General features: G+C 45.1%; 1 protein-coding gene across 1 annotated transcript in view; it reads left to right on the top strand.

Annotated features, from left to right (window-relative positions):
* The first annotated feature begins 13,844 nt into the window (after positions 1–13,844).
* Positions 13,845–25,184, top strand: part of LOC308331799 (NACHT, LRR and PYD domains-containing protein 1b allele 1-like) — a 32,798-nt gene continuing 21,458 nt past the window's right edge. The window contains exons 1-2 of the mRNA XM_080787292.1: positions 13,845–13,952; positions 24,692–25,005. Of these exons, the coding sequence (XP_080643418.1) occupies positions 13,876–13,952; positions 24,692–25,005 (391 nt within the window). The 5' untranslated portion in view covers positions 13,845–13,875. The remainder of the gene's footprint in view (positions 13,953–24,691; positions 25,006–25,184) is intronic.

Raw genomic sequence — 25,184 nt, 5'->3', positions numbered from 1 at the left:
GGTGTTTAAACTGAAGTGGTTAAACTGAAGTGGTATTGATAATAGAGGCTGGTTAAACTGAAGTGGTATTGATAATAGAGGCTGGTTAAACTGAAGTGGTATTGATAATAGAGGCTGGTTAAACTGAAGTGGTATTGATAAATTCCAAATAGAATTCGTACACTAGATATGCTGTGGGATATGCTGTGTTTTGTAATCACTTTAAGCCTTATTTTACACCTTTTCACAAACAGATCTACAAGCTCATAGTGTGTGGTATTTTGTCTAGGGATGGAGCCCGAGACCCGAAAAAACCAGAGAACAACCTTATAGAGTACCCGGTATCGATAAGCTTTGGGCTTATCCAGTACCCGGTATCGATAAGCTTTGGGCTTATCCAGTACCCGGTATCGATAAGCTTTGGGCTTATCCAGTACCCGGTATCGATAAGCTTTGGGCTTATCCAGTACCCGGTATCGATAAGCTTTGGGCTTATCCAGTACCCGGTATCGATAAGCTTTGGGCTTATCCAGTACCCGGTATCGATAAGCTTTGGGCTTATCCAGTACCCGGTATCGATAAGCTTTGGGCTTATCCAGTACCCGGTATCGATAAGCTTTGGGCTTATCCAGTACCCGGTATCGATAAGCTTTGGGCTCATCCAGTACCCGGTATCGATAAGCTTTGGGCTTATCCGGTACCCGGTATCAATAAGCTTTGGGCTCATCCGGTACCCGGTATCAATAAGCTTTGGGCTCATCCAGTACCCGGTATCGATAAGCTTTGGGCTTATCGAGCCTGTTATGGAGCGTAGCGTCATGGACCGCTAAACAATGGACCGTCATGGACCGATTTAAACAATCAAGACAAGAGGCGATCAATAAATAAATGTAATCATACACGGGTAAACAATATTACGCTTTTAAAGTGACTGTACAGTTTCTTCAATATTATAAAAAGGTCAATTTCCTTCCATCTGTTAGAATAGTACTGTATTTGAGGCTCCTAGTAAAAGATACTGGTTCTGTCTTTCTACAAAATAATAGAAAACGCTCGATAAGAACTCGACTCGATAAGAACTCGATTCGATAAGAACTCGACTCGATAAGAACTCGACTCGATAAGAACTCGACTCGATAAGAACTCGAATCGATAAGAACTCGACTCGATAAGAACCTGACTCGATAAGAACCTGACTCGATAAGAACTCGACTCGATATTGTATTGTACTTTATTAGTCTCCCGAGGAAGAAATTTGTCTTAGACAAAGGGCCCGCATAAGCGTAACCCTAGTCCATGTCGCCACAGTGCAGCGCCAAATACATCTTTCTTGCATCATAAGGCAAGATAGAACTGGCGATAAGAACTCGACTCGATAAGAACTCGACTCGATAAGAACCTGACTCGATAAGAACTCGACTCGATAAGAACTCGACTCGATAAGAACCTGACTCGATAAGAACTCGACTCGATAAGAACCTGACTCGATAAGAACTCGACTCGATAAGAACCTGATCGATCAGGCTTATCGATCAGGCTTATCAATAATACATTAACGAGCTCCATCCCTAATTGTGTCTAGTTGTTGGTTTGCACATGTTGTTGTTTACTGTACATACTGTATAGGACTGACCAGGGACACATGATTGACAGGTGTGATGATGATTGACGGGTTGTTGATGATGATTGACAGGTGTGTGTGATGATGATTGACGGGTAGTTGTTTGATGATTGACAGGTGGCTGATGATGATTGACAGGTGGTTGATGATGATTGACAGGTGGTTGATGCTGATTGACAGGTGGTTGATGATGATTGACAGGTGTGTGTGATGATGATTGACTGGTGTGTGTGTGTGTGTGTGTGTGTGTGTGTGTGTGTGTGTGTGTGTGTGTGTGTGAGATGATGATTGACAGGTGTGTGTGATGATGATTGACAGGTGTGTGATGATGATTGACAGGTGTGTGATGATGATTGACAGGTGTGTGTGATGATGATTGACAGGTGTGTGATGATGATTGACAGGTGTGTGATGATGATTGACAGGTGTGTGATGATGATTGACAGGTGTGTGTGATGATGATTGACAGGTGACATTTTGACTGGATTGGGCTCTTTTTTTAAGAGCCATTTTTGTTTGTTTGAAATTGTAAAACAAAAACAAAACAACAAAAAAAAAGTGCTGTGATTTAATCATGTTTTCTTGAACTGTTTATAAATTAATTCAGCTTCCATTTTTTAAGAGGATGAAAAAGAACAAAGTTAAATACAATGTAATTAATTACAGATGATGATGATGATGATGATGATTGGGGTTCATATCTTTGGCTCAACGTTAACTATAGTTAACTATTTACTAGTCCTAGTTAGACGTTAACTAGTACTAGTACAGACTACTATAGTTAACTATTTACTAGTCCTAGTTAGACGTTAACTAGTACTAGTACAGACTACTATAGTTAACTATTTACTAGTCCTAGTTAGACGTTAACTAGTACTAGTACAGACTACTATAGTTTGATTGAATACTTTATATGGGGGGGAGTCCTTGCTATCTTGTTTCCATTCAGGTCCTGCCATGGGGTATTCAATTCATAATCATGACATGAAAAGTAACAACAAATTCAAATCATCATTAAAAAAAAAGTGTACAGGTTGGGGTTATAAGGAGGTGGGGGGGCAGGAGCGCTCATTTCCTATGTACTATAATTATGTACCTAATCTAGTGTATGTAATGTACCATGGCCCACGGTAACTGTACCTTGGCCTTGTTACTGTACCTTGGTCTTGTTACTGTACCTTGGTCTTGTTACTGTACCTTGGTCTTGTTACTGTACCTTGGTCTTGTTACTGTACCTTGGTCTTGTTACTGTACCTTGGTCTTGTTACTGTACCTTGGTCTTGTTACTGTACATTGGTCTTGTTACTGTACCCTGGCCTTGTTACTGTACATTGGTCTTGTTACTGTACCTTGGTCTTGTTACTGTACCTTGGCCCACGGTAACTGTACCATGGTCTTGTTACAAACATTGTACATAATTAATCATTCACAACTCATTCATAACTCATCATTAAATAATAAATCATACGTCAGGTTCAACTTCTCTAAGACTTTTGTATGCACTGCTTTTTCTTTATTTTTTCTCTTTTTTCTCTTGTCATTGTAAAATATTTTAAAGAGAATAAATGATGTGAATCAGTGTTGAGTGAATCATTGTTGAGTGAATCATTGTTGATGTGAATCATTGTTGAGTGAATCTTTGTTGAGTGAATCAATCATTGTTGATGTGAATCATTGTTGAGTGAATCATTGTTGAGTGAATCATTGTTGATGTGAATCATTGTTGAGTGAATCATTGTTGATGTGAATCATTGTTGAGTGAATCATTGTTGAGTGAATCATTGTTGATGTGAATCATTGCTGATGTGAATCATTGTTGATGTGAATCATTGTTGGAGTGAATCATTGTTGAGTGAATCATTGTTGATGTGAATCATTGTTGAGTGAATCATTGTTGATGTGAATCATTGTTGAGTGAATCATTGTTGATGTGAATCATTGCTGATGTGAATCATTGTTGATGTGAATCATTGTTGGAGTGAATCATTGTTGAGTGAATCATTGTTGATGTGAATCATTGTTGAGTGAATCAATGTTGAGTGGCTTTTGAATCAAATAATTTTTCTTCCAAGGAATGAAAACCTTTTAAAGAAAGACATGCTTGATTGATTTGAATACTTTATTATTAGCTTTATAATGCCCAGCCTTGTGTGTTTGTGTGAATATCACTAGCGATGATTTGATTGGCTGAGCACCCCATAGCGATGATTTGATTGGCTGAGCACTGCACCCCATAGCGATGATTTGATTGGCTGAGCACCCCATAGCGATGATTTGATTGGCTGAGTGAAGTACGTATTAAGGATAAAAAAGTGTGATTTAATTATCTAGTTGTTATATCATGTAGCCCAGGGATACTCAAATAGATTTACCTGTGGGCCACATTACAAAAATGGCAAGGGGCCAGGGGCCAGTAGATAAAATTACGACATTAATGATACTTGATAACTTCTCTCTTTCAATTGCAAAATGTATCAAAGTACAATGTGCATGCACACAATATGTAAATAAATAAATGTGTTACATTTTCTTGCATAAACACAAAGAGCTGTTTCCATAACTGCACAAATTATTGCACATAACATGAGTAGCTCCTAATCCAGACAACAGTCTTGTCAAAACTTGACTATTGTAACTCCCTCCTTACTGGCCTACCAGCATGTGCACTTAAACCTCTCCAGCTGATCCAAAATGCCGCAGCTCGCTTGGTCTTCAACCAGCCAAAATTCTCACATGTCTCCCCCCTGCTCCGTTCCCTCCACTGGCTCCCGGTCGCTGCCCGCACAGAATACAAAACTCTGATGCTGGCATTCAAAGCAACCAAAGGTATGGCTCCCCCATATCTTGCAAGTATGATCGAACCCTACAAACCCTCCCGCTCACTCAGATCAGCCAACGCAGGGAAGCTGGAAGTACCCTCACTAAAAACGCCGGGACAACACTCCACACGTCCCAAACTCTTCTCCCTTCTGGCTCCAAAACTGTGGAATGCACTTCCCATTGCAGTCAGAACTGCAGCATCACTCCCAATCTTCCGCCGTAGTCTGAAAACCCACCTTTTCAGACTCCATCATGGCCCATAGCACTTACCCCACCCCCTTAGATAGCAATTCTGTAGACTTAGATAGCATTTGATACAGACTTATAGCATGTTATGTAGACAGCATAAGTGCATTGTATGTGCTATTATCATAGCACGTCATAGTACATATGTATAGCATAGTAGTATAGATGTATAGCTTATGTATAGTTTCATTATAGATATTCCACTGTTACTTTCTTAGCTTACGCATGTTTCATGATAAATGTTTTTATGTGATGTATACCCATGCTTTTTTGTTCTTGCTTAATGTAAATCGCTCTGGATTAAGAGCGTCTGCTAAATGCCTAAATTGTAATTGTAAATTGTAATAATAACATAACATGAGTAGCTCTTTGCCTGCCTGCCTGCCTGTCTGTCTGTCTGTCCATGAGTAGTTATTTGTCTGTCTGTCAATGAGTAGCTGTCTTACTGTCTGCCTGTCTATGAGTAGCTGTCTGCCTGCCTGTCTATGAGTAGCTGTCTGTCTGCCTGCCTGCCTGTCCAATTGTCCATGAGTAGCTGTCTGTCTGCCTGTCTGAGTAGCTGTCTGCCTGCCTGCCTAATTGTCCATGAGTAGCTGGCTGTCTGTCTGCCTGTCTATGAGTAGCTGTCTGCCTGCCTGCCTAATTGTCCATGAGTAGCTGTCTGTCTGCCTGTCTATGAGTAGCTGTCTGCCTTCCTGCCTGTCCAATTGTCCATGAGTAGCTGTCTGTCTGTCTATGAGTAGCTGTCTGCCTGCCTGCCCAATTGTCTATGAGTAGCTGTCTGTCTGTCTATGAGTAGCTGTCTGCCTTCCTGCCTGTCCAATTGTCCATGAGTAGCTGTCTGTCTGTCTATGAGTAGCTGTCTGCCTTCCTGCCTGTCCAATTGTCCATGAGTAGCTGTCTGCCTGCCTGTCCAATTCTCCATGAGTATAGCTGTCTGTCTGCCTGTCTATGAGTAGCTGTCTGACTGCCTGCCTGTCCAATTCTCCATGAGTAGCTGTCTGTCTGTCTGCCTGTCTATGAGTAGCTGTCTGCCTGCCTGCCAGCCAGCAAGTTGGTTAACAGAAAATAAATTGTTATGGCTGAGTAAAATGAAATACAATAAACACAATTTGCCTGAAAATAGATTACCCAGCTATGACCTTTTTCATGAAAAAAAATGAGTAGTGATATTGCTGACTGAGTAAAATAAAACAATCTACCTGAAAATAGATAGCTATAAGTGAAGAGCAATTTCCGCAATTACCATTTCCGCAATTTCCGCAATTTCCATTTCCGCAATTTCCGCAATTTCCTCAATTTCAATTTCCGCAATTTCCGCAATTTACATTTCCACCATTTCCGCAATTTCCGCAATTACCATTTCCGCAAATTCTGCAATTTCCGCAATTTCCATTTCCGCAATTTCCACAATTTCCACAATTTCCGCAATTACAATTTCCGCAATTTCCATTTCCATTTCCAACTATTAATCGCAGCTGGGTTTCATCATTCAAATAAAATAGAATTCTGTCCGTTTAGCTATAAAATTGTCATGGGAATAGGGATACACAGTATATGTCTTTCATTTGCATTGCATCTCCCTCCCCCCCCCCCCAAGCTTTTATTTTCGTTCGAGTAATAGTACAACTCTAATAGTATTACTTATAATAATGTAATTAAAGATAACTTCATTCAGATTTATTTATTTTTATTTCATTTTCCAGATTTTTTTTTCTTCTTTTTTTTAGATTTTCATTGGTGGGCCAGTCATAATGGTCCCGCGGGCCTGATGTGGCCCGCGGGCCTGAGGTTGAGTATCACTGATGTAGCCTACTGCAAACAGTGACAAATAAGACCCAGATTATGTACAGTAGCCTACAGTTACAGTTACAGTATTGCCAGGTGTTGTTATTTCCGAGGCGTTATACCTACCTCTATTCATTACTATAAAAATCCTCTCTAATGGGGGTCCCTGGTATAAAATCCTCTCTAACGGGGGTCCCTGGTATAAGATCCTCTCTAATGGGGGTCCCTGGTATAAAATCCTCTCTAATGGGGGTCCCTGGTATAAAATCCTCTCTAATGGGGGTCCCTGGTATAAAATCCTCTCTAATGGGGGTCCCTGGTATAAAATCCTCTCTAATGGGGGTCCCTGGTACAAAATCCTCTCTAATGGGGGTCCCTGGTATAAAATCCTCTCTAATGGGGGTCCCTGGTATAAAATCCTCTCTAACGGGGGTCCCTGGTATAAAATCCTCTCTAATGGGGGTCCCTGGTATAAAATCCTCTCTAATGGGGGTCCCTGGTATAAAATCCTCTCTAATGGGGGTCCCTGGTATAAAATCCTCTCTAATGGGGGTCCCTGGTATCTAATGGGGGTCCCTGGTATAAAATCCTCTCTAATGGGGGTCCCTGGTATCTAATGGGGGTCCCTGGTATAAAATCCTCTCTAATGGGGGTCCCTGGTATAAAATCCTCTCTAATGGGGGTCCCTGGTATAAAATCCTCTCTAATGGGGGTCCCTGGTATATCTATTCAAAGTCTGCGGGGCTAATTAGTGTCAATTTGGGGGTCCTTGATGTGAAAAGGTTGTTTGGGACCCATGATATGCCTACAGTAGAAGCATGATACGCCTACACTTACACACTGTAAATCCCTGGAACATGTGACGAGTTTAAAACCTAAACACCAATAAAATGCCAAATGTTTATTAATGGTCATAAAATACAGTAGAACACGAGTTCACTCAAACACCTCACGAGAACACCTAGTGTTTGAATTCTAAACACCTATAATATGACTGACTTTGATTGTAAAAACTAAACACGTTTATGTGTTTAAAAAGTGTTACTGGCGATTAAACATGTTCTTCTGTTTATAATCTAAACGTTTAAAAAGTGTTACAAATAAGTGTTTGGAACCTAAACACTTGGGTTTAGTGTCTGTCAAATGTCAACTATAGGCCTATCATAGGCCTGTGAGACACACAATATGGTTGTACATATACTAATACTATCATTTACTATATTGCTTAATGTAAGTCGCTCTGGATTAAGAGCGTCTGCTAAATGCCTAAATTGTAAATTGTAAATTGTAAATTGTAAATAATGTAAAGTAAACCCATCTAGTTAAAAGTTAATTAAACAGCCATTCATTAACACCGTCTTCGGTACAGGAAAACACAGAAAGGTAAACGATAAGAAAACTATAGCAGCATTTGCAAAACGGGTAGGATTAATTACCCAAATAAAGTGTATCCCGTCAAAACGCCACATTATTTAACCGTTAAATGTAACTCTGTCCGACACGATCACCTCTTCTTTAAGTTGCTTCCTCACTGTCCCTCCTCCATGAAACCACCTGTTATTATATTACATTACATTACATTGATTCAGGACTATTAAAAACTCAGATTTAATATGTGTAAAGGTAGCAGCTCTGTTTACATGCATGCATTTTGATGAATTGAACAAGGTGGACCCTCTTGTAAACAAGTGTAAGGTCGTCCACTCACAGTTAACAGTCTTTGTATTGAGTTGTACTTGAAATGTACTGTAATTCTGCAAACTGTTAATAGATATTTCAATATATATAATATATATCAATCAATCAATCAAAGCAGTAGGTCTATAGCGGTCTACTTCATTGGTTTAATTCATTGGTCATAGTTTCAAACTCACAGTTTCGGCACAAACAAGGGACTAAATTAATTTCGCTCCTATGCCACCAAAATGTGGAACGCCCTACCAACAGTCATTTAGATATGCTAATCCTTTGACTCCTTCCAAACCGCTCTCAAAGGGCCCCTACGGACGGCTGCAAATCGAAACTGGCCCCCGTAAAATCTCTCCCTCACTGTATATGTTTCTTTTCCCTTTTTACCTCCCTTATGATGAATTCCTGTTCTGTTCCTTGACTTTATAGAAGTGTCTATTTGTACGTCTCTAAATGTTTTGATGAATTGAACAAGGTGGACCCTCTTGTAAACAAGTGTAATGCTTTATTGGTGTCGTCCACTCACAGTTAACAGTCTTTGTATTGAGTTGTACTTGAAATGTACTGTAATTCTGCAACTAGCTGGTCAAATGGCGCCATCATGTGGACAACCCAGGGCTAGGCAACTGCTCAATATGAGTGTCAAACCTGGAGTAAACACGTTTTTAGTTCACTTCCTCTTCCTCAAACAACACTAAAACTCCACCCGTCTGTCTCCCAGCATATACATTACACTGGTAGTGTAAATAAAGTACCTGCCTGAAGAAACGCCTGTTCATTCACCATTACACAACGGGAATATAAGTAGCATATTATTAAAGTATTAAAGTTAATAGGCGTCGACGCAGGTATTAATTTCGTCCGTGGAATTGACGGTGGAATTGTTGTCCACCGGAGACGAAGACAGGCAAGTTGAGACAACTGATCACTCTCTGGACGCCATTCTAGCCTCATCGATCGGGTAAGTGTTTTAATCACTTTATACTGGAACTATACTGTCTGTACAGTTTTTACACTGTTTATACAAAAACAAATCAATTGAGTTGTTTTTGTTTTGCAAAACAATATATTAATCAACAACCCCCAGTCCTTCTGGGGGAACAGAAAGAATGTGCTGCAAAATATGTCAATTCATGTGAGCCGGTTTAACGTGAGAGCAGATCAACTTGAAATCGCCTCGCCTCGCGACGGAGGCGCGCCGTGTCTGGTGGCCTTGAGCTACGTGAGGCACCGCCGAGCGAGGCGCTAGCCGAGCGAGTCGCCGTGCCGAGCGTTGCGACGGCCACCAGACCCGACTCAGCGCCGTCCGAGTTACGTCCCGATAGGCAGAGAATAGTATATATTAGTAGCCCCTAGTTTCATTTGCGAGGACAGCTACGCGTTCTGTCGCCGTTAGAACATCTGCGCCGAAGACGCCGTTTCCACGGCGACGGATGATGTCATTTCATTTTGATCTGATTTCATCCAAATCTGATACACCTGTCACAAGAAAAGGGACAACCAGTAGGACACACATACAGTATGCCATGTTTTATTTTATGCACCACCTGCTTTATTTTATATTATCATTGATATTATGTTGTTATATGTTGTTGTTTGTTATATCTGTGATTGTGCTTTGGCAACACTTGTAAAACGTCTTGCCAATAAAGCCTGTTGAATTGAATTGAGAGAGAGAGAGAGAGAGAGAGAGAGAGAGAGAGAGAGAGACCCTCGGATGAACATTATAAAACGTAAGCCCTTAACACTCGCATACACATACGTGACATCATGACATAGGCCGCCAAATGAATGAATGAAACTCTGAGTCTGCATGTTCTCATTTTAGTTTCGATTGTGCTATTTGTGCCTAGCCCTGGTCCAGGTTCCTAGCCCTGGTCCAGGTTCCTAGCCCTGGTCCAGGTTCCTAGCCCTGGTCCAGTGCTTACAGCGAGTCTCTCTCTGACGCCCTGTGGAAGTCCCTTCCGCAGCCCTCTGGTGATATTCTCACTCCTGTGCGAGTGTTTACAATTCCCAGCAAATAAACAAAACTACGTAAAACTCACCGAAACAAAGCCTGCTAGACCTTAAAATCTATTCTCGAAGCTGTTTCACTCCTAAAATGTTAATATAAAACTGTATGTATATGGGCTACACATTTTCAAGAAAAGAAAAAAGGAATAGACCTACAAGATGTGTCTTTGTGTCATATGAAATTTGTAGGAGCTTTCCAGTTTACAATTAAAATCGCGCTTGATTTAAGCCATTTAAACAGTGTTTTGCATGAGCGCATGCATGCGAGGATTTGGGCTGTCTGTGCTGGAATATTTCCATGACATTGGAAAGTAGCCTATAGTGCAATGCAGCTGCGGAGAGTCCCAACATGCATGCATGGGTAGCCTATATACTGTACTGTATGTAGCCTAATCTACAGCAGGCCAACAATGTCTTTCTGGAGTTACGGTATATGCAATCTCCTCCTCGTTTAATAAACCTGACGTGTCACTGGAATGTCAAATGTGCCGTGCCAGCCCAGCGCAAGTACATGGGAACCGCATCGGCGATAGGTATAGGCTAACCCAGCCAGTCAGCCCACCACCACCAGTAGGCTACCATATATTTTGGCTGCACATTAATATAATTGACAGTTGACAGTCCTGCAGCGACTAGCGACTGCGAGGCAATCTAAATAGACTGTCGAACGTGCATGGTCAGTTGGTCACGGACAGACCACAGTGATAGAGAGAGACAGACAGACAGGACAGGAGGAGCACCTGCAAAACAGCAGCGTGTGTGTGCCTATTTGTTATTTAATTATGGTTCAGGTTCAGGTTTTCGTTCACTAATATATCTTGTTGTATATTAAATTAAAAATACTTTAATAATTTAATATACAACTAACAACACACAGTGAAAGTTGCTTGCAAATTGCGATATGTGCGTGAGTGTGAAGGAGGGGGGGGGGGGTTAGAGGGGGAGGGGGGGGGTTAGGGGGGCCTCGTTAACGGAAGGGAGATAAGATAAGATGAACCGTGAGGCCCTGAGGCCTTTCCTCCGCCCCACTCAGGGGCCCCACTCAGGGGCTAGGGGGCCCTGAGGCCTTTCCTCCGCCCCACTCAGGGGCTAGGGGGCCCTGAGGCCTTTCCTCCGCCCCACTCAGGGGCTAGGGGGCCCTGAGGCCTTTCCTCCTACCCCACTCAGGGGCTAGGGAGAGGCGAGGAGAAAAGGTCTAACATGCATTTAGGCATGCACTTATAGAAGAAAATAAATGAATGGTGTCATACGGTTAGATAGAACCTGGTAAAGGTATATAGTGAAGCATCAGAAGTATTTTTGTATGAAAAAGCTGATACTAAATACTTATAGCAAACGGAAACTAACCGATGGCATATTATGTAACTCTGGGTGCTAACTATGTGAGCTGTGGGAAACAGATTACTGGTCTTGCAGATAGCCCAGAGATGCAGACAGTAGTATAATGGAGACTATGGTGTGATTGACCTATAGGACGCATATACAGGGATATGACTGGGGAAAAGGTCACCAAGGAAATGGGGTAATAGCCACTATGGGCATGGGCCCTGCCTTTGAAACAGACATAGGAAGAGACACGGTTATTTGCTAACATTTGCGAACTGAAGAAAGGAGAACAAGTTGATCATGTGGTCAAGACAACCGACATCCTGTCACTGACATCCTGTATGGTGAAATGCAGACAGTGCATGGTGTGACTGTAAAAACATGATATGAAAATGCTGAGAGATGAGGTACTGGGTCCGGAAAAGAGGAGGTGATACGGCCCATGGATTAAAGGGATTGTGACATTAAAAAAAAGGTTTTGGAATTGTTCTTATTTTTTTTTAGGTTTTCTAATCTCAATTGCACCCAAAAAACATGAACTTTTAACATTCAGTAGATCTTCTGTGATCTGGGGTTTTCTGGCTCAAACAGGTGCTCTTTTATGACTCTGAGGTCATAAAACCTAAAAGAAAAAAGAAAAAGAAAGATAAATGAAAATGAATGTCATAAAACCTTTAAGGTATAAATAAGGGTGACCAAAGTCACCAGTGGGCTTCTTCGTTTCCATGTAATCAGGACAGACATTTAGTATGTCTGTCCTGATTACATGGAAAACCCTAACCCTAACCCTAACCCTGTATAGTCAGAACCCATAGGCTATTGAAAGATCATACTTAGTCATTTTTCCAAGTTATACTTGAGACTAAAAATTACATTAAGATGATAGACTAATAGATGGGGTATTCAAATTTAGCCAAACTTGGTGGAAACATATTGGCATAAGGGGCTCCCAATTATGGGGAGTTAGCTCCGGGGATTTTAAACCCGGGAACTCTAAATTCTAATAATTGTATAGTGGCGAGGAACGAGATTGATCACCTTAAATCCTCACTCCGGACTCAATGCATCATCAGGACTGAGGCGATGGAATAGATTTTAAGTAGAACTGAACCTTGAATCAAGACAGGAACTTTGTGGGAAGTGAATGTTTTGATTTTTATTATAATTGTTATTGATTGATTCTATTGACTAATCAATTTGTATTAGCTGATTTGAACTGCTTCAACCTGAGTTATTACTAAAAGCTATGACTGCTATTCCAAAATAGAACTTATATCTGTATTTAAAGCAATTGTTTCAAGATAATTATTTGACACTGTGGGATTCATTCCACCATTGGGGTTTTGACCTCCTTGTCAGAGTAAAATATAGGTTCATGCATCTTAAAGAGTTTAATGTGTTACCTCTAACCACACCAATGTAAAACAACACTCTAGGTCTAGAATATATAGACTTTAAACAACAAAACCAGTCATTCACCAAGTGCACGCGCGATTAGTAGGGTAGCGGTCATCAAATAAGGTATTAATAATGGTCCTAGTGTGTTATGGGTTGTTCATGTGCTAGGCTTATTAATGAAAATGAGTGTGGCCTTATGATTAGGACCGTCGACAAGCTGGGAGTCAAGTATCCTACGGCAAATAGTCTCAGTATACACTCCTGTGTCCGAGTAGGGCTTCATAGTGAGGGAGCCAGTTCATTAAAAACTGGAGTGTGACCTTTATAGATAGGGAGACTATTTAACAGGACAAGGCGTATCCCTTGTTGCCTGGCGACATTTTGTGCGTGGGCGTGTGCGCACATTGTGTATATCCCTGTAACACCAAGCGTTGCAATGATGCAACATATTTTAATTCATTAATTCATATATTTAATGTAGGTTCTTTTTTCACCTAAACATCATCATTGATGTTCATTGCAATGCCATTGGTCATGGTATTTGCATATAAATACCCCCCCCCCCCCCCCCCCCCCACAGAGGCTGAAATTCACACAAATTAAAAATCTCTGGACATCTCTGAAACATGTTATATTTATTATAGTGAAAGATGTAAATTATTTATTTATTATTATTATTTTAATAATTATTATAAATGTGCATAAAATTTCCTCTGATAAGTCCTAGTAGTAAAAAGTAGTTTTCTCTTAAAAAGTATCTATTTTTAAGTAGAAATGAATCCAGGCTTTACAGGGATATACAGCAAACATTGACTGTTGTGTGGTGTATTGTGACTATGTGATCTTGACAGGTTTAATACAGAGCAGAGATGAGTTGCCGTGAGGAGAGAGAGGAGGAGGGAGCTGACAAACATCTCCTCCACAGAGCAGAGATGAGTCTCCGTGAGGAGAGAGAGGAGGAGGGAGCTGACAAACATCTCGTCCACAGAGCAGAGATGAGTCTCCGTGAGGAGAGAGAGGAGGAGGGAGCTGACAAACATCTCATCCACAGAGCAGAGTCTCCACATACAAAGTATGTTAATCCTCCATTACTAGTATAAACCACAGTGTTACATTATCATGTCCTGCTAAAGTATTTTAATCCTGCTATACATTTAAACTGCACTGTTACATTATTATTTATTTTTCCTAATGAATAAAAAATGATGCTACTTACAATTTGGTGGGTGCTCCTGATATTTCTCCGGTTCTCCTATAGGCCTACATTTCTAAAGTTAGTGATGAAGCTTTAACAGTAAACTATAAGTAAACAAGTTAATTTGGACAAATCTATCTATGCAACTGTTATTCTATGCACGGATTACCGAAAGTACCGTAAGTCATGTGGCAGCCAAGTCTATGGGTTTGTTTAGAGTTAGGGGGGCCCCTGAGCTAGGGGGGTCCCTGGGCTAGAGCGTCCGTGTGACCGTGAAGAGGCACTAATTGATGACGTGAGACACCATGTGGGGGATATGAATACAACTGGTGAGTCATTTAGTTTGGTACAATAATAGTTCTGATCCATAGCCTAATGCACTTTGCTGTCGTTGCATTTAGGCTATGGGACTGTTGCTGTCGTTGCATTTAGGCTATGGGACTGTTCTCTTCCTGCTCTCCCATTTAGGCTATGGGACTGTTCTCTTCCTGCATTTAGGCTATGGGACTGTTCTCTTCCTGCATTTAGGCTATGGGACTGTTCTCTTCATGCATTTAGGCTATGGGACTGTTCTCTTCATGCATTTAGGCTATGGGACTGTTCTATTCCTGCATTTAGGCTATGGGACTGTTCTCTTCCTGCATTCAGGCTATGGGACTGTTCTCTTCATACATTCAGGCTATGGGACTGTTCTCTTCATGCATTCAGGCTATGGGACTGTTCTCTTCCTGCATTCAGGCTATGGGACTGTTCTCTTCCTGCATTCAGGCTATGTGACTGTTCTCTTCATGCATTTAGGCTATGGCACTGTTCTCTTCCTGCATTTAGGCTATGGGACTGTTCTCTTCATGCATTCAGGCTATGGGACTGTTCTCTTCCTGCATTTAGGCTATGGGACTGTTCTCTTCCTGCATTTAGGCTATGGGACTGTTCTCTTCCTGCATTTAGGCTATGGGACTGTTCTCTTCCTGCATTTAGGCTATGGGACTGTTCTCTTCCTGCATTTAGGCTATGTGACTGTTCTCTTCCTGCATTTAGGCTATGGGACTGTTCTCTTCCTGTATTTAGGCTATGGGACTGTTCTCTTCCTGCATTCAGGATATGGGACTGTTCTCTTCCTGCATTTAGGCTATGGGACTGTTCTCTTCCTGCATTTAGGCTATGGGACTGTTCTCTTCCTGCATTTAGGCTATGGGACTGTTCTCTTCCTGCATTCAGGCTATGGGACTGTTCTCTTCCTGCATTTAGGCTATGGGACTGTTCTCTTCCTGCATTTAGGCTATGGGACTGTTCTCTTCCTGCATTCAGGCTATGGGACTGTTCTCTTCATGCATTCAGGCTATGGGACTGTTCTCTTCATGCATTCAGGCTATGGGACTGTTCTCTTCCTGCATTTAGGCTATGGGACTGTTCTCTTCCTGCTCTCCCATGAAATGCAGACCAGCCTCCCCTCTGTAGCGAAAACGTTTCACCTACTCACCAATACAAAGATGTCTTGTGTGTGTGTGTGTGTGTGTGTGTGTGTGTGTGTGCGCGTGCGTGCGTGCGTGCGTGCGTGGTCCCGCACGCGTACATGTTTGCAGGAGGTAGTGTGTGCTTACGTCAGTGTGAGAGGGGTTGAGTGTGTGTGTGTGTGTGTGTGTGTGCAAGTGAGTGTGAACTGTGAATAGGCCTACACCAACAACATAAACATCAGCTTTAAAACACAGAACATTAAAATTAACAATAATATCACCTATAGAAAACATTAAAAGACTTTAAAAGACGCCCTCTGATGGATATAATATTCATGCTTGTCCCCATCACTTTTTTATGTCCAGCTTTGAGTGTTTGTGTAAACACAAACATTGAAGGACAAAAGTGAGGACTCAAATTTTGATTGGCAGGAATGACATTTGTTATGATTTGATTGGTTGAGCACGGAATGTGCACGATGTAAGATGATGTATGACGATAAGAGAACAGACTATAGAGCGCAGCAGTCCCGCCCCCTTTCAGAAAAGCGAGTGGCCCAGGAAATGAAACCCCAATGCATTTTTCCATCGGCACTTCGAATATAATTTATTTAAAGACGGTTACGCCGCGGACAAAGCCAATTCGGATCATGACAAATCATGACAATGAACACAATGTTTTGGGACGATCAAATCATTAGAAAGAAGAAAATAAAGGCAGGAGACAACACTATTTGTTTTGTTTTTCGTCTTATAAATTATTTGATCGTCCCAAAACATTGTGTTCATTGTCATGATTTGTCATGATCCGAATTGGCTTTGTCCGCGGCGTAACCGTCTTTAAATAAATTATATTCGAAGTGCCGATGGAAAAATGCATTGGAGTTTCATTTCCTGGGCCACTCGCTTTTCTGAAAGGGGGCGGGACTGCTGCGCTCTATAGTAATGTTGTCTCAACACAGCAGAGAATAGACTATAGTAATGTTATATTAATCAGCTTAGCAAGGCTGCTCACTTATGGGAGTTTGCGCCCCCTAGCGTAAACACAGAAGCATTATATAAACTCACAGACAATTTTGGCTGGCACTTTGAGACATGATGACGTTGAGAACCGCCCACCGGTGCGCTAGTATAAAGCGCGTCAACGTCCCTTAGTCTCCATTCATTTGTTTCTTCTCATGTGTGTAACACAGCGCAAGCGAAGTCTCCCTAAGGTTTAGCATCTGAGTTATTTCCATAAGGACAAGAAACTTCTCGGTACCGCGGAAACTGCTTTCCTAGAGGCTTCGAGAAGTAAAGAAAAACGGTAAGTCCGTTTTCCTTAACCAAGGTTAATAATAACTTGGTGGGTAATGTAACTTGTGTGGTGGCTCGGCCCTGCTAAGTTTCTTTACCCGTGTGACGGTCTTTGACACGGCTAGCAATAGCGTGTTTTTGCCTCCACACAAACTTCGGTGACTTAAGGTCCCGAACGCGTGACGGGCTAGAAACGGTCTCGACCCTTTGCTAGTTTCCTCACGTGTGCCGGCATCGGTGGCTGCTACCATTAGCCTGCTGTAGCCGACACAACACACGCACGTACCGCGGCCTCGAAGCCCGTGACAGCGTGGTGAGCTGCACAAAATATAGTAATATTTCTGCTTAGCTTTCACGTTTGTGTTGACGGCCTGCGTTAACAGCTAGTGATAGCTCTTTTCTCGGCCTCCACACACAACGCCCCGCGGCCCTTCAAGCCCGTGGCGGCATGGTATTCTGAACAGCATATAGTAATTTTTCTGTTTAGCTCTCACGTCTGTGTTGACGGCCTGCATTAACAGCTAATAATAGCTCTTTTCTCGGCCTCCACACACAACGCCCCGCGGCCTTTCTAGCCCGTGGCGGCGTGGTACTCTGAACAGCATATAGTAATATTTCTGTTTAGCTCTCACGTTTGTGTTGACGGCCTGCATTAGCAGCTAATAATAGCTCTTTTCTCGGCCTCCACATACAACGCCCCGCGGCCCTTCTAGCCCGTGGCGGCGCGGTATTCTGAACAGCATATAGTAATATTTCTGTTTAGCTCTCACGTTTGTGTTGACGGCCTGCATTAACAGCTAAATAATAGCTCTTTTCTCGGCCTCCACATACAACGTCCCGCGGCCTTTCGAGCCCGCGGCAGCGTGGTGATCTGAAACGCGCAGCCTTGTGAAACTGGTTGATTAAACTCGCGGTTACTGTTGTAACCAGCGTTATATGAACCAGCGAGCCTTGCCTGTAACGTGTTCGCGCAGCCTTGTGAAACTGGTTGATTAAACTCGCGGTTACTGTTGTAACCAGGGTTATATGAACCAGCGAGCCTTGCCTGTAACGTGTTCGCCCACGAAGCCTCCACCTACGTGGCTGCTTTTAACTCTGCTCTTCGTTTCCACGTGCTTCCTAGCCTCGTGTGATGGCAGAGACCACGACCCGTCGCCAACGCCGCCACGCCCGGGCGGACGCTCACAGCCAGTGCATACAAAGGGCGTGCAAGACCTGCAAGGGCCTGCTCGCCCATGACGACTTGCATGACGAGTGTCTCTACTGCCTGGGCTATGGCCATGCTGTGGAAGCGATGGAAAACCCGGAGCGATGCCCGCATTGCTTCACCTTTTCCGACTTGCTGAAGCGTAGCAGGCAGAAGCGCGCCCACAGGGCGTACCGAACCCAACGGGACGCCCACGCACAGGGGAGAGAGGACGAGGCCCAGCGTCAGGAAGCCTCTAGGGAGGCAGCTGACCCTAACCGCTACATGGAGGCGCCGCTCTCCGACGCCCCTGACGTCGTCATCCTTGCAGACGACGACGCGGGCCGGGTACGAGCTCTCCCAGAGCGCGACGCTGAGATGGACTCCGACGAGTCCTCATCTCAGGACTCAGCATCCTCCTACACCTCTGGAGAGGAGGAGGATAACGAGGAGAGCGACGGCGAGAGCGACACCGAAATGGCGGTCCCGCCTCCAGTCGTCAAGGCCGTTCAGGTGGCCGACGTCGCCGCCCCCATCGCGACACCAAGCACTGCTACGGTTGCACCGGCCGACGCCGCTATAGCTCAGATGGCCCCAGTTGCTCCGGCCGAACCAGAGCTCCACTATGATAACACCGACATAGTCGACCTCTTCAAGAAGGCCACAATCCGCTGTGGACTGGTCTGGCCGGCCAGCCTCGAACCTCCGGTGTCTAAGGACACCCTATGCGAGCAGTTCCGCAAGAGGATTCAGGGCAACCCAGTGAAGTCCCAGATCAAGGCTGAGATCCCCATCGATGACGGGTTTCTGAAATCCCTCATGATGTCTTGGAAACAGCCTTACTCAGCCTCCGCCTCTCTGACCGGAGGCATGAAGCTGCTGGACTGCGCGGGTCAACGGGAAGCAGGCCTCGAGGCCATGCCTCCCATGGACAAGTCCTTCGCCGGATGGCTCATGGGCGTTAATCCCAACGTCTTCCACGAGGACCCGGACTTCTCCTTGCCTTCGGACAAGGACGATTCCAAGATGAATAAGGCAGCGTACAAGTGCGCCTCGACTGCGGCCAGAGCGCTGAACGCTGCGACCCTTCTGCAAGGGTCAGCGTCCCATGTCCTGCTCGAGGCGGGTGACACACCTACCCCCGAGCACATGGATGAGTTGAGGCGCCTGCACCTCGAGCTCCTCCGTCTCACTCAGGCCCAGACTGAGATGGTGGGCGGGACCATGGCGAGGCTTCTGGTTCTCGAGAGGGCCAGGTGGCTGGAGCTGTCCCCCAATGTGGGACGCAACCCGCTAAAGCAGAAGGTCTCCACCTCAACGCTCTTCGCGTCCATGCTCGAAGAGATGCGCTCCCGCGACGGGCAAACGAAGACCGACACGGAGGTCATCGGCGCCTGCCTCCCGGCGTCCAGAGCACGGCCCAAACAGGCTCCGCCCTACAGGCCGTCCTACGACCGCCCCGAGGAAAGGGACGATCGTTCCAGGTCCAGGACGAGCACCTTCACGGGGCCCAAGTTCCCTGCAGGTCAGAGGGCTCCGCCAGCAGCGGCCTCGTCCTCCCGTCCACCGCGCACCCGCAGGAAGGGCGACAGGCCTAGACGCCCCTCGGCGTCTCCGGCCGGCGGCCCCCGCAATGCCAGGAAGGGTGGACCACCCGGCGGGGAGCCGAAATAACCAGACCCGCCCCAAGGGGGGACACCGGACACTGTCTCCCCCACCCGTCCCCGAGTTTCTCTAAAGCGCAACATAGCGGCCACGGGCCTCATGCAGGACACTCTCCACGCAGACAGGAAGAAGACTTGTTTGTTAATAAATGTCTCTCCAAGGTTTTCTGTACCACCACTTTCTTTAATAAAGCAGTGTTCTCTACTGAAAGCCGGTCTCGTGGGTCGACATTTGAAACTCAAGGGGTTGGGCCCACGGCCCGGGCCTCCAAGGGGGCCTGTGGCTGTCGGCCGAAATGCAAGTGTAACCACCTCGGACACGGCACCAGAGCCCAGGGTCCGTACGGCAGAACAGAGGCTCAAGACCCGAGTTCCGACCGTACGTTGCGCCGCTCCGCCACAAAACGGCTTGGAGCTGGCTTCGACCCCTCTGGCGCTGTGTCTACAGGAGTGGAATCGTTGTGGTGCTCATCCTTGGGTGTTGAACACCATCTCGAAAGGTTACAAACTACAGTTTGCCAGAAGACCTCCCACCTGTGGGAGCGTTCTCTTCTCGCAAGCGAGTGGTCAGGCAGCCGAAATTCTCCAAGACGAGGTAACATCTCTGTTGGAGAAAAAGGCTATACGTGTGGTGTCGGCGGAGCAGAGCAACACCGGGTTTTACTCCCGCTACTTTCTCGTGAAAAAGAAGGGGGGGGGCATGCGGCCCATTCTAGACCTACGGGCTCTGAACGGCTATTTGAAGGTGTTTCGCTTCAAAATGCTCACGAGCAAGGCTCTGCTGCGTATGATGCGTCGAGGGGACTGGTATACTACTCTCGATCTCAGAGACGCGTATTTCCACATCCCCATCTACCCGCCACACAGGAAATTCCTACGGTTCGGCTTCAGGGGACAGATATACGAATATCTGGTCCTTCCGTTCGGACTGTCACTGAGTCCGAGGACTTTTGTGAAATGTACGCAAGCAGCCGTCGCTCCGCTACGTCAACGGGGCGTTCGGATAGCAATGTACGTGGACGATTGGCTAATTTATGCGGACTCAGAGTCGTCTCTGCGACTACACATAAATTACCTGGAGCTGATGGCGGTGATGTTGGCGTTGCAGCATTTCGAACATTTCATCAGCGGTTCCCATGTCCTGGTCAGGACGGACAACACGACGACGATGTGCTATATCAACAAGCAGGGGGGACTAAGGTCCACCAAACTGCATGCGCTAGCACACAGACTGACGTTATGGTGCGACGAGCACCTTCTGTCGGTCAGGGCCTCCCATGTTCCGGGACTCCTGAACACGGGAGCGGATCTGTTGTCCAGGGGCCGGTACCTCTACGCGGCTTGGTCGCTGCACAAGACAGTGGCCAAGCAGATATGGGAGAGGTTCGGCGAGCCACGAGTGGATCTGTTTGCGTCGGAAGAAAACAGCAAGTGTCCTCTGTTTTTCTCCATAGCAGGGACGGCGCCGCTGGGCTTGGATGCCTTGGCGCACCGTTGGCCCCGGGGCCTTCTTTACGCCTTTCCCCCGCTGTCTCTCATCCTTCCCACACTGGAGAGGGTGAGGACGCAGTGCCTGTCGGTGATCCTAGTGGCCCCAGGATGGGGCTCTTGGAGGTCAGACATTGTCCCTCTCCTGTACGATCGGCCCTGGCAGCTTCCAGTACGCAGGGACCTATTGACTCAGGCGGGGGGCGAGATATTCCACCCGCGGCCGGAAGATCTAGACCTCTGGGCCTGGCCCGTGAAAGGCTGAATCTTGGCGCGGAGGGTCTTCCCCAGAGCGTCATCAACACTATTCAGTGTGCGAGGGCGCAGTCGACCAGGGACGCCTATGATTTGAGATGGCGATTGTTTGAGGACTGGTGTTCACCAGCTCAAGTGGTGCCTTTTCAAGCGCCAGTGAGGGTCGTTCTGTCGTTCCTCCAGGACCTCTTGGATAAAGGCAGAGCCTTTAGTACTGTCAAGGTGTATCTGGCTGCTATCTCTGCCTGCCACATCGGTTTTGAGGACAAGACGGTGGGCCAGCTCCCGCTGGTACGCCAGTTCATGAAGGGAGCTAGTCGTCTCCTTCCGGTGACTAAGTCTTTGGTTCCTTCATGGGACCTTGCTTTGGTTCTGGACTCTCTGTCCCGACCACCGTTTGAGCCCATGGAGGAGTTGAGTATGAAGCTATTGTCGCTGAAGACAGCGTTGTTAATAGCTTTGGTGACCGCTAAGAGGGTCGGTGATATCCATGCGTTGTCCACGAGTGCGGAATGCATGAGGTTTAATGGGGATGCTAGGGTGGTCATGAAGACCAATCCGGCGTTTTTACCTAAGAACCGCCTGGCTACCCCGGTACCGATGGACCTGGTGGCGTTCTGTCCGCCCCCCTTTGCCTCTGAGGAGGAGAGGAGGAGGCATAACCTCTGTCCGGTGAGGGCATTGAGGTTGTATTTGGACAAAACTAAGGCGACAAGGAAGACTACACAGCTGTTTGTCTCCTGGGATCCCAAGACTGTGAGACTGCCTATCTCGAAGATTAGGCTTTCCCAGTGGATCGTGGAGGCTATAGAGCGGGCTTACTCTGGTAGGAATATGGTGCCTCCCATAGGGTTGAAGGCGCATTCCACGAGGGGTATGGCGTCATCCTGGGCCCTCTGTAGGGGGGTCTCTGTTCAGGATGTTTGTTCCGCTGCAAGTTGGGCATCGTCTTCCACTTTTGCCACCTTCTATAGGCTGGATGTGACAGCAGCGCCGATGGCGCATGCGGTCCTGAGCGTGGCCTCCAGTTAGTGGAGTGACTTGGCTCCCTGGGGGGACATTGGTCTTCTCCAGGGTGCTGGGCTGGTGGTTCTGTCGGCTCCTCTTAGGCGCTTATGACAGACCTGGGCCTGGTTGGCTTTCCCAAGGAGGGGCAGTAGTCCTTTTGGGGACGTACTGTGGTCCTTGCTCACAGATGGTACGGGTCCAGACTTCGCGATGACAATAAGGGAGTTAAGAAAGTCTCCCATAAGTGAGCAGCCTTGCTAAGCTGATTAATATAACTAGGGGTTACGTATGTAACCAAAGTTATATAACAGCGAGCAAGGCTGCTCACTAGGATTCCCTTCTTGTTGCTTGAGAAGAGAACAATTGTTATCGAATGGAGACTAAGGGACGTTGACGCGCTTTATACTAGCGCACCGGTGGGCGGTTCTCAACGTCATCACGTCTCAAAGTCCCAGCCAAAATTGTCTGTGAGTTTATATAATGCTTCTGTGTTTACGCTAGGGGGCGCAAACTCCCATAAGTGAGCAGCCTTGCTCGCTGTTATATAACTTTGGTTACATACGTAACCCCTAGTTGTCTCAACACCTCTCCAACACAGCAGAGAATAGACTATAGTAATGTTGTCTCAACACAGCAGAGAATAGACTATAGTAATGTTGTCTCAACACAGCAGAGAATAGACTATAGTAATGTTGTCTCAACACAGCAGAGAATAGACTATATAATGTTGTCTCAACACCTCTCCAACACAGCAGAGAATAGACTATAGTAATGTTGTCTCAACACAGCAGAGAATAGACTATATAATGTTGTCTCAACACCTCTCCAACACAGCAGAGAATAGACTATAGTAATGTTGTCTCAACACCTCTCCAACACAGCAGAGAATAGACTATATAATGTTGTCTCAACACCTCTCCAACACCACAAGCTTCAGAAGGACTTGGACAATGGCTTTCTTTACAGGGTACTGGGCTGAGATCCTCTGAGGTGAAGGAAGATTCTCAGACCAGCCCCTCTGACTAGACAATGTGTCTCACCCCACTAACCATCAAATTAGCACGGTGGCCAAACTTACATAGCCTAGTTATTATGAATATATATATATAGTGAAGATATGAGACAGACACACACACACACACACACACACACACACACACACAGGATAATTGGCAGTATAATCTGCATACACTATGCACTACACTTTATGAATGTGTGTAGATCAATCATTCAAAACCCACAACATACGGTAGAGGCTCTTTCTAGGGCAAACAAACAAAGAGGAAAGATATCACAATCCCTTACGATAAAAAATATATATACATTAAACTCAAAAGCTTCCCTTTCCACTGAGAAACACATTAGCAACATTATCAACAAACTTGCAATTTCCTTACATCATAATAAAATAAATGATGCATGAGATGTTGACACAACAACACAAAGAAGCAGGACGTACAAAGAAACACAGCCAAGTTTTAAGCACGACTATTCACAGCTTCTTGTTTACAATCTGCAACCATCAACATGTATTCTATTCACAGCTTCTTGTTTACAATCTGCAACCATCAACATGTATTCTATTCACAGCTTCTTGTTTACAATCTGCAACCATCAACATGTATTCTTAATCATCTTGACATAAACTCATGAAAGAATATATACTGCATCAACAATGTGCTTATGTGTATCTGAAAATCTACAATGAAAGTAAAGCATTTTTACCATCAAGATCTCTTTAAAGAAACCCCACAAACACAGTGTAACCCTTGACCCCCAGAAAATGGCACTCTTAAAGTAACAGTGCCACCTGGTGGATTTACATAGAACTGCAGGCATATTTGCCACTGGGCTACATGTAGGTAACCTGACGCTGCCAGATCCAAGAAGCTTGCTACACAAATTTGTTTCACAGCTTATTGGGATCTGGGATCGCGGAAGCAAATTTGATGACGGGGCTGTTCCTTTTTTTCAAGATACATGGTAGATGATTGGATGGGAGCGTCTGTCTATCACCGTGTGGGCGTGCAAACACAACCAATCATATTGACGTGTCTATATAGCTTCACATCCGGTTTCGCACATATCCCGCCCTTAGCTCACGCTGATTGGTTCGGTACGAAGCAGATCTGACTCAGCTCAACTCCGTCAGAGATCCCAGATGAGTGTTGTGTTGGGGAATATGTTTCCCCAATACCGCCCTCATCTGGCAGCGTCAGGTTAACATGTAGGTACATATAATAAATATTGTGTTCATGTCCACAGCGTTGTGACTGAGCAGAACCCTGGACTGAAGACACCCAGTCAAACCACACCTGGACTGAAGACACCCAGTCAAACCACACCTGGACTGAAGACACCCAAAAAGGAAAGGAAAGGTACTATGTTTACCCAGGGTAACTGGACTAAGCTCAAGAACTTGTTTACAGCCAGGCCCAGTCAAACCACACCTGGACTGAAGACACCCAGTCAAACCACACCTGGACTGAAGACACCCAGTCAAACCACACCTGGACTGAAGACACCCAGTCAAACCACACCTGGACTGAAGACACCCAGTCAAACCACACCTGGACAAGGTAAAATATGCTAATACATTGGATGTTCTAACTATTGTCTGTATCAACAATTATATTGAAGTGCAAATAATGAAGCTAAACAACTTTAAACTCTGGGAAAAAATCAACTGATAGCCTATTGTGTTGTTATTTTTGGCTGTATTTCTTAACAAATTGTGCCGTAAAGGTGTATATTTATA

Source organism: Protomyctophum bolini (genome assembly GCF_963924005.1).
Source record: "Protomyctophum bolini genome assembly, chromosome: 17".
Taxonomy (NCBI): Eukaryota; Metazoa; Chordata; class Actinopteri; order Myctophiformes; family Myctophidae; genus Protomyctophum; species Protomyctophum bolini.
This window is presented reverse-complemented; position numbering and strand designations above follow the sequence as displayed.